Raw genomic sequence first — 14,057 nt, 5'->3', positions numbered from 1 at the left:
GAAATAAACTTGTGAACAATTGGGGGGGTCTCTGTGTCTGTGCGCAGTCATTCAAATTTCTGTCGAGGGACCCCCAGGGGTTCTAGGGGGTCCCCAGAACATTAAACACTTAACCCTATTTTATTTTTCGAATAATAGCCGAATATGTTCGAAAATAGCAGTCCTATAAGCTTACGATGACAAGTGAGCTTTGTAGATCTATTTTTGAAAAATCTTATCTTGACAAATCTTATCTTATGGGGGGGGTCCCTGACACGAAATATTTTCATATGGCGATTCTTGACATGTTTCCGGACCACTGTCCAGGGGTTCTGAAACTTTTTCATGACAAGGACCCTCAAATGAATATATTTAGCCACGGACCCCCATCTGAAAATATTTTGTGCCAGCTGGCACAGGAACAAGATTTGTGTTAAAATGTTTTTAAAATATCCCAAAATGTTCTAATTTTTTAAAGATAAAAAAAAAGCAGATCAACAAACGTGAGATTGTTGGTCTGCTACTTAAAAATATCTGATGCAAAACAGTTTTTTAATGCTATATAACCAATTTTGATGGGGACCCCCTGGAACCCCCTCAAGGACCCCTGGGGGTCCCCAGACCCCACTTTGAAGGACACGAAGCAGTTTTCCATACAAATGGAAAGGAAGCCGTCGGCACATCACGTTTAACAAATGAAGCGCACTCCCATGTTTAGTTTCTCGTTTTCAAGAACCAGGAAGTCGTTCGTGGCTTTGGCTTGATTAAAAAACTGCAAAATGAGTCGAATTTATAATAACACGTCGTTACAAAACAAGCCAGTACACAATGAGAAAATAAACGATGTTTGGTCTCCCTCCGCATATGAAAGGTAGAGTCGCAGACGGTGTATAATCTGTTTCCAGTGTTTAGTTGTAAATCAATTGACAAATCTTACTGTTGACATGTTTACCTCTTGATTAATTGAATGCCATAGGACCACAATGGAAACAAGCCCTTAGAGCCCATGTTATCCTTTTAGCATCATTGTATAATCGTATGTGTAAATTGTTAATAAAGTGTTCAATCAATCAAACCTTTTCCTCCTGCCAGTGGACCAGGCGTTCTTCTAGAGGGAAAACTGCTGGATGTTTCCAGACATACTATTAACGATATTGGCAATCAGAAGGTAACATTGATAGTTTAGCTCAGGGGTCTTCAACATGGGGGTCCGGGAGCCCTAGGGGGTCCTCAGAGTTACTACAGGGGTCCGGCCACCAAATCGTTGTTCGATAGTGACTTTTTTTTCACTAACCACTTGAACCCTAGATTAATTCCCTAGTCTGAGGGGAACATTAGCCGAAAATAGCAGATCTACAAGCTCACAAGGGATTGTGGGCTTGTAGATCTGTTATTTTAAGAGGTTTGGTGTAGAGGGGAAAAAAAGAGCAGACCAAGAACAGAGCCAAGGGTCAAGTTTACAAAGTGTTGAGGGTTTAAGTGGTTAAATGTCTGAAAACACACATTTAACAATATGTGACCCCCACTATTGTAGTGGGAGTCCCTGCTTCATCTCTCTCTCAGCCAGATAGGGGGTCCTTGGCCTGAAAAACGTTGAAGACCCCTGTTTTTCTCATTCGTGGATTTTTTTTGGAGGGTTATTCAAATGCATAAAATCGAGTATGCTCAGTTGAAGTCTCACTTTTTATTGAAGATGTAAAATAATTTTAGCCGCAGTGACATACTGTGACGTTACCACCAAACCAGACACTTTAGACATGTTATTGTTTTGCTGTTGTTGCCAGCAGGTTCGCTTCTATGTGCTGTACATCAAACCTAGACGGATCCATCAACGGAAATTCGATGCCAGCGGAAAGGAGATTGAACCAAATTTCAGTGACACCAAGAAGGTTAACACTGGCTATCTCATGTCCTCCTTCAGTGAGTTACTTACTGTGACCGTCAGGGGGGGCTGACATCTGTTAGCTAAAGTGTAACCAACACTCAAACCCCATATTGGGTCAACCGAAGTCCCTCAGGGCTCAATACTAGTGTATGTTCTGTTATTGTGGGGAAAGCTTTAGCTGAAAATAGCCGGTCTACAAGCTCACAATACCGATGCTGGGGTTTAAGTGGTTAAGTGTTCAGACAGTTTGACGTGTTTATCTGGCTGGCATTGTAGGCTTATTGACTTTTTGCTAGTGATAAAATGAATATTTTCATGGCAAATTTATGTCATTTTATTTAATTTTACAGTAAATCCTCTACCTGAATTGATTGAATCTGACCTGTCCTACTATAGTCCCTTGTAGGCATCTTATTGCAAAACTCATGTAGACCTTCCATTAGCTACATGGAATTTGTAACTCTAACCATAACTGTACAACCAGTAAATATCTAAACTGCATTATTACTTTGCCATAACATAAAGTTTACATTAGTCCTCACAAGCATACTTAAGTTATTGAAGGTGTGTGTTTGTGTTTATCTTATTCTACGTCATACAGAGGTGGAGGCTAAAGGGGAGTCAGACCACCTTACCGAGGAGCAATTGTCAGCAATGGTGAACAAGGTGGAGCTGGTGGAAATAACGGACAAACACAGGCCGAGCGGTGCCATGGCCTTCTGGTACCCAGAATCAGAGATGGACAAGACGGAGTTGGAGACCGGACAGGATGTCCGTCTGAAAACCAGAGGAAATAGCCCTTTCATCTGTGAGCTTTCGTTACAATCAGCTGTATTTTTTACCTTCCCTTACCAACAATGACTTCTATGCTTTAGACAGAAATTGAGTTTATGCACTCGAGTGTTCTCATGCTTCATATCTGGACAACGTCTACACCTGGGCTTCTTGAACCTTTTATGTACGAGACCCATCTGATAAGTTGTTACGCTATACAGAGCATGTGCTGTGATCTTATACGTATTAGGAGTCGATTGAAATACATAATAATTCAACCCAGCCGATACAAATGCTATGCAACATTCCTTTGATTTGCCACTAAACTTGGCCTGGCAAACAAAATGAAAATTCAGGCTGAGTGTCAGGCTACACAAAACTAGTAGTCAAGTTCAAACTGCAATAGTTTAAATAGACCATAATTGGAGAGTAGAACTTTGTTTGTTGAAGACCACTATGCCTTATCTCATGCATAGACCTGGCTGGCACACTTATCAGGGGTCAGGACTAATAGTTTAGTTTAGTTTGTGTTAAGTTGTATAGACTGTACAGTATGTTATAGATGGCATCGTGGCAAGATGGTTAGAAATGCTGCCAAGAAGTCAAAAGTGTTGCATGTTGGAGTTCCAAAATCAGTGTTTCTCGGTTCTGTCAAAGTACCACTGAGCAAAGGTACCTAAACCATATTTTCAGAATATAAAATAATGTATTGTCATCCTCACAAATTACTGTGTTCTCCGCTTCCAGTCTCCTTGGCAAAAGTGGATGGGGGAACAGTGACCAAGTGTAATTTTGCTGGAGATGAGAAGGCTGGAGCATCATGGACAGACAAGATTATGGCCAACAAAGGAGAAGCAGGCAACATGCAGAAACCTGGAGGAGAAGGCGAGGGAGCAGAAGAGGATGAATGGGTAACGACAACTGTAACTCAAAGATAAACACAATTTCAAATATAGCTGCAAGCAGCGATAATACGGGGCCAGGAGAGAGAAAGAGAAATGATAATTCCTTTAACAGGTCAGTTCATGAAAGTCCTTGCGGTCTTGTTTCCAATGAGGGCCTGTGAGCAATTAGGGGTTAAGAGTCTTGCTCAGGGACAAATTTCATTTCATCGACACATTTGCCTGGAATCGTACCTGGGCCAACCAGAGCCTCTGGCTCACTAACCACTCAGTTATGGCCGACCCTCAGAGAGAGAGAGAGAGAGAGAGAGAGAGAGAGAGAGAGAGAGAGAGAGAGAGAGAGAGAGAGAGAGAGAGAGAGAGAGAGAGAGAGAGAGAGAGAGAGAGAGAGAGAGAGAGAGAGAGAGAGAGAGAGAGAGAGAGAGAGAGAGAGAGAGAGAGAGAGAGAGAGAGAGAGAGAGAGAGAGAGAGAGAGAGAGAGAGAGAGAGAGAGAGAGAGAGAGAGAGAGAGAGAGAGAGACATGGAAACGGAATAGAAAGACATGGAAACGGAATACTATAGTGCTATAGCTTTGTCCAGGCTGATATTGTCTGTTGAGGATGACAAACGCTTGCCTTCTGTCATGACCCAAGCCCCTGTTTCACTAACACTAAGATCACTCGTTCACAAACCATTTACCAATGAAGAAATTGTACATCTCCTCAGAAGCAAAACTAGTGAAAGTAGCCGATCTACAAGCTCACAAACCATTAAAAGTTGTCAGATTGTACATCGGCTATTTTCACAATGAAGTATGTTATACATTGAAAAAACATACTCTCATTGCTATCTGAAAAGTTGTGAGATTGTAGATCAGCTGTATGTATAAAACACTCAATTAAGTATTTCATGTTATCTTTAACAATTGCAGATGTATTCATTGATAGTCATGTTGTGTGAAATGCAACTTAGATGAAGTCTGCACCAAGTGAGGCTTGAACTGGTGACCTTCAGGTTGTGGGGCACACATTTAAGCGAGAAGCCACCAACAGACAAGAACCTGTGAAAGGAGATCACACAGATGATACAGTTTCACGCAAATAGCTGAAAAATCCTGGGTTTAAGTGTTTTTCAAACTGCTCAAGATTGCGGACAGTCTAAGGGCGGTGCTTACTGGTCAACGTGATAGATGTGTTCCTCATTAGTCAAGGCACATGTGTAAGCAGGTCTAATGGCTGTCGGCCAAACGAGGCATGACTTTTGCCTGTTTAAAGTTTGCATTTTCAAAAAATTGCTATAGCGCCCCCGTTTGACCAATTGGAGTAAGATTGGTTTCAGTGATATTTGGAATGGCCCTTTACATTTCTGCAAAGTTTCAAAGAATGGTAAGTCTGCATGTATGTGTTAGGGGCAGATGAATAATTGTCATAAAACTGCAATATTCATTGGCTCATTAAAGCTTCATTTTTTCACTTATGGAAAATATTTTGCAAACGTTTTTTGGCATAGGTCCAAAGTTCATGTGTAAAAAGTTTCGTGCAGATTACTCAAAAATCCCAGGAGGAGATAGGTTTTAACTGTTTTTCATATAATTCAAAATGGTGGGAGATCTAAAGGTCAGAGGTCAAAAGTCAGAGTGTGAAAGTTGTTCAGCATGAGGAGACGCATGTGTGCATCGAAGTTTCATGGCTGTAGGTGAAACAGGGCATGAGTTGTACCTGTTCAAAGTTGGCATTTTTCAATTGAGTGCTATAGCGCCACCTTTTGACGAAAGATTGTGAGAATTATTTCTTGATCGTTTTTCATGACCATCTATCATATGGCCGAGTTTCATAAAAAGCGACTGCACGGTTCAGCCAGAACTGCCAAAAGTGGCAGAAGAAGAAACGGAATAATCAGAATAACAATACGGGTCCATGCTGGAAGCCTGGCCCCGTAATAAGCATAGGCCAAACTTACTCTGCACCAGATTTTTTTTTTTTTTTTAACTATGTCATCGATCTTTGCTTGTGATATGGGATTGATTATATCCTTACTTGGGTGGGGGTAAATATTGTATATAACAAGATGATGATTAGTACAGCATGTTTATTAGTTTTGTTACTGTGTCTTCCAGGATGATTGAGAATAATACGACTACAGCTGTCCACCAAACAACTGAAGGTTTGGCCCTGTCTATCTTCGGTGATGGACCTATACCTTTATTCCAGGACTGTCTAGTGTCTTTGTCTATATGGGATTTGTTCCCTACTCTATCTGGGACTGAAGCCTTGTATGCTTTCATCTATCTCTCTTGGAATTGATCCCTATACTTGATAACCTGGACTTCATCTCTATCTCTGGTCTTTCTAACTTCTGCGCAGCTAGGGGCCAGTACGCAGCACTCTTTCTAGAACACACCATTCTAGATTGAGACAGACTTATACTTGAGGTCACATGATCACAGACTGCAGCTCGCTGCTCAAGCTGACTCTAATCACAGCTGTGCGTATGTCAGTCAAAGCTGTTTTGCCCCCTGAGTGTGCACACACCCAGTAATGTTTGTAAACAAGAAACTCATCTGTGTGTCTCCTAGTTGCTATGAATGTGTACCAGGGAGACCATAAATAACTTGTAATAATAGATATTCTAGCCATTAACAGGCTAGTCACTGAGAAAAGATGCCACGTCTGTGTTCGTCAGAGACAAAGACCAGAACTGGCTGTTATTATTATTAGTGAAGCTTTGTTTGCTTAAAATTGGAGATGACCAAATTATTCTGTTTTTATCTCTTTGCCATTTTTGCAGCTTGTGAGCACAATAATTGTTTGGTTTTCAATATTGTTTTGCTCTTGAGAGTATTCTAATGTATTGAAACATTAACAATCCTTGCCCTTACTTTACAGTGCACATACTGTATACTAACACTTTAAGGGTAATACAATATTTGTGTATGCATCATGACAGTCTCGTATTTCACAAAGTCGTATAAATTGTATTATCAGTAGTAAAATAACACATTTAATAAATGTTTTATTAAAAACAAAAAATAACATTGCTTCTTTATTATCGTATACAACAATATACTTGATTGTTTTCTATAACAGAATGACTCTAAGCAGCATAATTGTTGTTGACTGTCAGTTTTGAAATTGGCATCAGCCAAATGCTAGTTCAGCAGCTGGGTAGTTTTCAGTCGTATTCGCCATTTGCTACTAAAGCAGATATCCACTAGTATAGTTACTGTGGCTATTTGATAAGTTTAATTAAAAAATATATTGCTTGATTTAACTCATTCAGTGCCGCCGACGTCACGTTTTTCATAAAGCCCAGAGTTCTTTTTTTTAATGACGTCACCGACGTCATTAAAAAAAGAATAAAATAAAAATAAAATCCTTTTTTATTTATTGTTTTTAAATGTTCAGAACCCAAGATATCATGATTTGAAGATTTGCTGCTCCATTCACTTCTTGTTTAACTTCTTACTGAAAAAGGCTGTATCTCGGCTCCAGAGCACTTTTTTTTAACAATGTATTTTTGGCCTTGGCACAGGGATGATAAAGCCAGAAATAAGTTTGGCACTGAATTTAAGGGTAAAATAAACCAGAATTTTGGCATAGTGACTGATACCTGATAAAACTAGTTTTCAAAAATATACTTTGTACTAATGTGCTTATACACATCGTGTCCGTGGACTGCTGAGTAGGTAGTTTTGATGCACATTTGAGTAAATAGATAAGTAAACAGTCCACTTAACTCATTCACTGCCAGACTTATTTCTGGCTGCGTTTTGTGCCAGAGTGGATAGGAGTCTGGATAGGAGTCTAAATCTTTAAAACAAATCTCCTGGTTCTGTGGGCCAAATTAAAAAAATATATACAGATATATATTAAAAAAATATATTTAAAAAAAAAAAATCTAAAAAAGAAGTATATTTCTACTCCATTCACTTTGTCCTTCACAATATCTTAAACAAGGTACTCTTTCTTCTATGAGGTTTCGCTTTGGAACCATTCCAGGACTGTCCGCTTGTTCTCCTTGACCCACTCTATGTTGGCTTCTGTACGTTCTATGGTGTGATCCATCATCCTGCTCTCTGTGAGATTAGCTTGAATTTGGAACTGCTTCAGCTGCAGGGATAAATACATAATACCTTTTAATAACAGTTGCATCCAGTACAAAAGTAATGGAAGGCTTAGCTAATGTTCATTCATGTTTCCTTGCCTCTTTCTCTCTCACATGAGGAACGTGTGAGATAGAAGGGACTTTGATAGCTTAATTTGATGTCAGTGCAAATTTGTAATATCAGTCAAATGTTATATACTGTAACTACCTCATAAAGTTCAAATTCTGTTGAAAATCTTTCTGCAACGTCGTCAACCAGGCATTCAAGGCATCTGTCCCTAAGGGTGGGACAAAAGCAATGACAATTTAATCATATTTTATGAGTATTTCACTCACAAATCCAGATAATTTGATTCTTATGAATTCATTATAAGTAAGCTAAAATAACAACAATCTAACGATACTGCATAATGTTTTCATTACACAATGTTTTCTGCTCATGACAATGGAATTAATTAATGACATCATATTACTGGAAAAGAACACTGTGATGTTACAGCATTTATACAGCTTTCAAACATAAGAATTATGATCATAGATGTGTGTATTTTACTGTATATGTATGTGTGCATCACAACAGATGTCCGTTATGTCAGAAGTTCTTTTGTCATAGAACAGCATGAATGATGACATAAAGGGAATTACGATGGCATCATAGCAACATGGAACATATTCAGTGTGATAGGGAATACAAATAAATGGCAAACAAAAGGGCTGTCACAGAGATAGCTCTCTATTTGCAGCCAGGATGGGGCTTGTTCATTTTATCTCATCTTACTGTAACCACACTAAAATAAGATCAACACAATTGTCAAAATAGCAATAAAATGTTGCTGCATAGAACAGTGTAATAATTCAAAGCTCAGAATGGGACACTGTATTTCAACTTCCTGGTAATAATGCAACAGGGGTGATTTTCTTTTCTTTTTAAATAACAAGTGATAAGCACGGATTGGATGAATATAGACCTTTGGACTTGATAACGCTAATGTCTAGGTTTTCACCAGCCACTGCTTATACTGTTATTTTATGGCTGCCGGTAGCTATAATTCAAGTAATCTGATTAGGTTTCTGCTGTTTCATGACTCAACTGAATTAACTGGGAGGCTTTTCCTGTAAATCCTGTCCATTTCTCACGTGTGTGTGGATGTCATTCATTCATAATGAACTTTTAAGAGGACGGTGGGAAATTAAAGCCTTTCACTCGCACTTTCCCCTTGATATCTAAACAACAAATTGTATCATAAGGTATTCTAGCTCCAATAAATATTGAATATTGTTTTGGCTGTCTAATGGTCTATTTACTTATAGACCAGGCAGACTAGACCAGTAGCACGCAGTGCTACAGTACATAGGCCTAATGAATAGGCCCTAATCACTATAGATAGTGGAGTAGCTGAAAACTAGCACACTCATGTTATTTGTATAAATGTTCATAGTGAACAATTGTTGGTATCTACTGAACTATTCTCTTAAGCCAGGCAACTATTCCACAATCTTCGAGAGTCTGTAACTATATACAGTGGGGCAAAAAAGTATTTAGTCAGCCACCATTGTGCAAGTTCTCCCACTTAAAAAGATGAGAGAGGCCTGTAATTTTCATCATAGTTATACATCAACTATGAGAGACAAAATTAGGAAATAAAATCCAGAAAATCACATTGTCTGATTTTTAAAGAATTTATTTGCAAATTATGAGGAAAATAAGTATTTGGTCAATAACGAAAGTTCATCTCAATACTTTGTTATATACCCTTTGTTGGCAATGACAGAGATCAAACGTTTTCTGTAAGTCTTCACAAGGTTACCACGCACTGTTGTTGGTATGTTGGCCCATTCCTCCACGCAAGATCTCACCCCGTAGGATCAATTTTTTTTGTTTTTTTTAAAGAACGGTGAGCAAAAATCCCAGAACCACACGGGGGGACTTAGTGAATGACCTGCAGAGAGCTGGGACCAAAGTAACAAAGGCTACCATCAGTAACACACTATGCCGCCAGGGACTCAAATCCTGTAGTGCCAGACGTGTCCCCGTGCTTAAGCCAGTAGATGTCCAGGCCCGTCTGAGGTTTGCTAGAGAGCATTTGGATGATCCAGAAGAGGATTGGGAGAATGTCATATGGTCAGATGAAACCAAAATAGAACTTTTTGGTAGAAACTCAACTTCTCGTGTTTGGAGGAGAAAGAATGCTGAGTTGCAACCAAAGAACACCATACTTACTGTGAAGCATGGGGGTGGAAACATAATGCTTTGGGGCTGTTTTTCTGCAAAGGGACCAGGACGACTGATCCGTGTAAAGGGAATAATGAATGGGGCCATGTATCGTGAGATTTTGAGTGAAAACCTCCTTCCATCAGCAAGGGCATTGAAGATGAAACGTGGCTAGGTCTTTCAGCATGACCATGATCCCAAACACACCGCCCGGGCAACGAAGGAGTGGCTTCGTAAGAAGCATTTCAAGGTCCTGGAGTGGCCTATTCAGTCTCCAGATCTCAACCCCATAGAAAATCTTTGGAGGGAGTTGAAAGTCTGTGTTGCCCAGCGGCAGCCCCGAAACATCACTGCTCTAGAGGAGATCTGCATGGAGGAATGGGCCAACATACCAACAACAGTGCGTGGTAACCTTGTGAAGACTTACAGAAAACGTTTGACCTCTGTCATTGCCAACAAAGGGTATATAACAAAGTATTGAGATGAACTTTTGTTATTGACCAAATACTTATTTTCCTCATAATTTGCAAATAAATTCTTTAAAAATCAGACAATGTGATTTTCTGGATTTTTTTTCCTAACTTTGTCTCTCATAGTTGATGTATAACTATGATGAAAATTACAGGCCTCTCTCATCTTTTTAAGTGGGAGAACTTGCACAATGGTGGCTGACTAAATACTTTTTTGCCCCACTGTATGCCAAGCAAGCGGTCAAAGGAAGTTGTCATCTTTCATTATTTCCATTCCAGAAAATATATTTTAAAATATATTTGAAATATAATTGTCTCTAAGCAGCAACCTAGATATGCTTTGACTAATTTTATTTAACAGTAGGGCAAATGTATATGACTGCGAAGATGAAACGGACGTGGGAAGAAGGCGGATATCCGCTTTGCAGCCTTGAACCGCTTCAGCGCTTCTGATGTACGGCGGAAGCATTTGAAAATTGTGTGAGCCACCATCTGGAATGAGAGACAGCCTAAAATGCAGTACCACTGCCACAAATCAACTACACAGTTATGACTATTGGTTTGTGGATCACAAGGCTTTCTGTATAAAGAACATCTTAGATAGAGTGATACATTATCAAGCTTACAAAATGACTTTTTCTCAGCAGCCATATTCATATGTAGTTGTCTACTCGCCACCAGGCCGAAGGCGTGGCTGAGACAATGATTTTGCCCCGTCCGTCCGTCCATTTGTGTGTCCATGTGTGTGTGCATCTGTGTACAGCTAATCTCCGGCACCGTTGGCCCAAACAACGTGAAACTGTGCACAGTCACACATACTCCCTGGAGGCCAGAGCAGAACCTCTGCCCCTAATTTTTCAAATCTGCCTGTAATAGCGCAACCAGGAGGCAGATTTTTGAAAAACACATTTATATTACTCCTACAGATGTTGTCCAAACATCACACATTATCTCTATAGTCATGTGTTCAAGACAGTTCTGACCGATCACGCAAATCGTTACACGTTATCTCTATAGTCATGTGATCAAGACGGATCTGTCAGATTGTCCATATTCCATCCTATTTAAGATTGGCTGAGATTGGCACAAAATTGCACAAAATGACTCAAATCCTGAACGCAGCGTTCGATCCCTACTATCCTAATATATATTAAGGAAACCGCTGTCTGTCTGAACACGTTTTTCTCCTCAGTGGGTTGAGCAATTGATCTGAACTTGCACACAGGGATTGACCATTAGCCTAGGAAGACGGCCACGAATGCCATTTTTCACTTTTCTCAAATTGAAGCTGGAGTTTGTAAGTTACTGAGCATTCGCGGCCACAAGCTCTGTTGTCACAGTTACGGAAAACACTCACACTCACACCCTGCCACACAGACAAGACAAGCACGTCAGCAATAGTGACAGCGCTACAGTTATAAAGGACTTTGATTTTGGAGCAGTGTCCAAACAATGTGTTTTATGAGAGCAGGAGCGCTTTGGATATCATGTCCATAGCGCTCACACAGAGTGTTTATTCACAAGCGCAATATTCGCATGAACACCATGTTATTTGCACAAATAGCAAGCTTAGCTGCCTGAAACAATGGAAGCATGGACTTCTCATGGTTGTGGTTAATGACATACTACTCAACGTCAGGTAAATGACTGTGTTGTTACACACAGCCATGATCAAATGAGCAGCCTCCTCTCCTAAAGTATAACTAAGCATATACTGTGTACACAGCGCATAAACCAAATACTTTGAGTGCTCACATCCTAGCAAGCTATCCTAGCTCATGGACTAGTGATGCGCACGGACGCGGATTGGATTTTTTCCATCCTGGGCAAAAAAAAGAATAATTTTCCAACGCGCATTCTCATTGAAACGCATTTACCAGACGTCACGCTGTGAACAGGTTTGGCAAGAACAGTCGGGCACAAACCTCCATGCACAATAAAGAGCGTGAGCGACACTTTTTTTGTGTGGATTTGAAGCGTAAGGCAGCCTTTCCAGTGAGCCAACAATGAATGCACAACAGCAGCACCCTGGCTCTGTTTGACCTGAATGGAACAAACCTTAATTATGTATCATTGGTAACACCAGTGAAAGAATAACATTATATAACTTTTTATGTCAACCTACTCAGCCACCAGAGAGTAGTGAGCTCTGACGAAGTTCCAGGCCAGGGCCTGTCCTGCCACATTCGCAGCTACTCTTTGGATGATGGTATACATATCCACCTTCCGTATCATCTCAGGGTCCAAAGAGTACTCCAGGAATCTGTAAGATAAGGAAGGCAAGGCCGTAGATTAAATGGTCTCTGTTCATTAAAATGTACATGGTTGGGTATCATGCTATCATAGATGAGTCTGCAGGACTGGTATTTACATAGGTAAACAGTAACACTAATATTGATATAATTCCAGTGACACATAACCTACAGGGATGAACACCAATTTGAGATAAGATGTAACGTTTCAGGCACGCCTGTCCCCGATCAGAGTCACAGGACTGACGTGATTGGGACTAAAGGTTAGTGTCAGTAATATTGATTCAAAGAGTATGTACATTTTATATTGAAAATCGATATCAACCACCTGGTCTATAACAGTGATTCTCAAGCTTTTCAATTTAAATTGTTCATTTAGACACTTAAGCTCAGGATCAACCATTTACCATTTATTAAATGATATTGCGTTCAGTTTTGCGTCGTGCCTCATGTGATATTACAGATTACTGCACAAGCATGACACAGATCTGAAACCACAAACCCCCCGATCAGAGCATGAAATACAGTTATTACATGAACATAACATTGAACCGTGAATGCATAATTAAACTACCACATATCATAGCACAATCCATAGAACCACAGTGCAATCCACAGAATCATCCTATCAACGTATTTAGTTCTCAAATAAGAACTAAATACCACAGGGAGGAGGCCATGAAGGTGGAGGAATTTTGACACTGACAGCTGTACAACCAGCTGAGACAGCAAAGCACGTAGAATGAACAGTGAACAGAGGGCTGCTTAAATCAACCGCCTGAGTTGCACTGTGGGGAATGAGGGCGTGAGTGAGTTGGCTTGTAGCGAATGAGAATGATGTGAGGTTGAACGTACTGATCTGTGGGAGTACGTATGAATTAGCTTGTTAACGAATGAATGGGGGGGGGGTCCGGGGAGAGAGAGCTAGCATGTAAACCTTCCGTGCCTACATGAACTATCACTAAGCTGAATACCATCAGTTTGGTATGCAGTATGCTACGGACCCCCATAACTCTGAGAGTGTAAAAATGTACCCATTTGGTTACATTTGTACACTGCCGGTTCCATTTGACCCCTGGCGGTCCCCAGGCCCCACCTTGAGAACTACTGGTCTACAACATATACGGTAATACAACGTATATAACATATGTGAAGGATTCGTGTGATATTTCTATGACAGTCCTCTCACATTTATGAGTATAAACCAGTTTCCCAAAACAAAAGACTAACTAAAGCGTGTGATTTTCTTTTTTTCTCTCCAATTTAGTCGTTATGCCAATTATTTTCTTCCCACTCACATTTCTGTGTGTTGTCACTGCTGTCGTATCCTACTGACTCACCTGCCAGTGAGGAGCCCTCACCGGGAGGATGTAGAGCCTCCGTCCTACTCCTCCCACCCAACACTCCCCGCTGACAGGTGCCACCCAGCACCTGTCAGCCACTCTCCCCGCCCGGCTTCCCTCCGTTGAACATGGGCCAATTGTGTTCTTATAGACATT

At 40.4% G+C, this 14,057-nt stretch overlaps 2 protein-coding genes across 5 annotated transcripts in view; one reads left to right on the top strand and one right to left on the bottom strand.

Annotated features, from left to right (window-relative positions):
• Positions 1-97: 97 nt before the first annotated feature.
• Positions 98-7,318, top strand: arpin (actin related protein 2/3 complex inhibitor). Of its 3 annotated transcripts, XR_014600906.1 has the most exons (7): positions 100-850; positions 1,072-1,147; positions 1,767-1,899; positions 2,466-2,672; positions 3,386-3,561; positions 5,647-6,798; positions 7,107-7,318. XR_014600906.1 is itself a non-coding variant. In XM_084059033.1 (6 exons), the coding sequence occupies exons 1-6, from the start codon at positions 759-761 to the stop codon at positions 5,643-5,645; spliced, it is 681 nt and encodes a 226-aa protein (XP_083915159.1). In that variant the 5' UTR covers positions 98-758; the 3' UTR covers positions 5,646-5,770. The 3 variants fall into 3 exon arrangements, 2 of the variants coding, with proteins under 2 accessions (XP_083915159.1, XP_083915158.1); XM_084059033.1 differs by lacking the exon at positions 7,107-7,318 and having other exon boundaries at positions 98-850; positions 3,386-3,549; positions 5,637-5,770; XM_084059032.1 differs by having other exon boundaries at positions 5,647-7,318.
• anpeplb (alanyl (membrane) aminopeptidase-like b) overlaps positions 6,513-14,057 on the bottom strand; it is a 31,799-nt gene continuing 24,254 nt past the window's right edge. Inside the window, exons 18-20 of one of the 2 annotated variants that reach the window (XM_084059024.1) lie at positions 12,432-12,569; positions 7,833-7,902; positions 6,513-7,629 (exon numbers count right to left, since the gene is read on the bottom strand). In XM_084059024.1, the coding sequence (XP_083915150.1) occupies positions 7,489-7,629; positions 7,833-7,902; positions 12,432-12,569 (349 nt within the window). In that variant the 3' untranslated portion in view covers positions 6,513-7,488. Of the gene's footprint in view, positions 7,630-7,832; positions 7,903-12,431; positions 12,570-14,057 lie in introns of those variants that run through there. The other variant, XR_014600904.1, reaches the window with a different exon arrangement.

The sequence above is a fragment of the Gymnoscopelus microlampas genome (assembly GCF_963454915.1).
Source record: "Gymnoscopelus microlampas genome assembly, chromosome: 6".
NCBI classification, from domain to species: domain Eukaryota; kingdom Metazoa; phylum Chordata; class Actinopteri; order Myctophiformes; family Myctophidae; genus Gymnoscopelus; species Gymnoscopelus microlampas.
This window is presented reverse-complemented; position numbering and strand designations above follow the sequence as displayed.

Bases quoted from the DNA above. Each gene is read 5' to 3' on its own strand.
- arpin (XM_084059032.1), top strand. From the start codon at position 759: ATGAGTCGAATTTATAATAACACGTCGTTACAAAACAAGCCAGTACAC. The intron at 2,673-3,385 runs GTGAGCTTTCGT...CTCCGCTTCCAG, and splicing joins AGGAAATAGCCCTTTCATCT to TCTCCTTGGCAAAAGTGGAT. The intron at 3,562-5,646 runs GTAACTCAAAGA...AGGATGATTGAG, and splicing joins ATGAATGGGTAACGACAACT to AATAATACGACTACAGCTGT.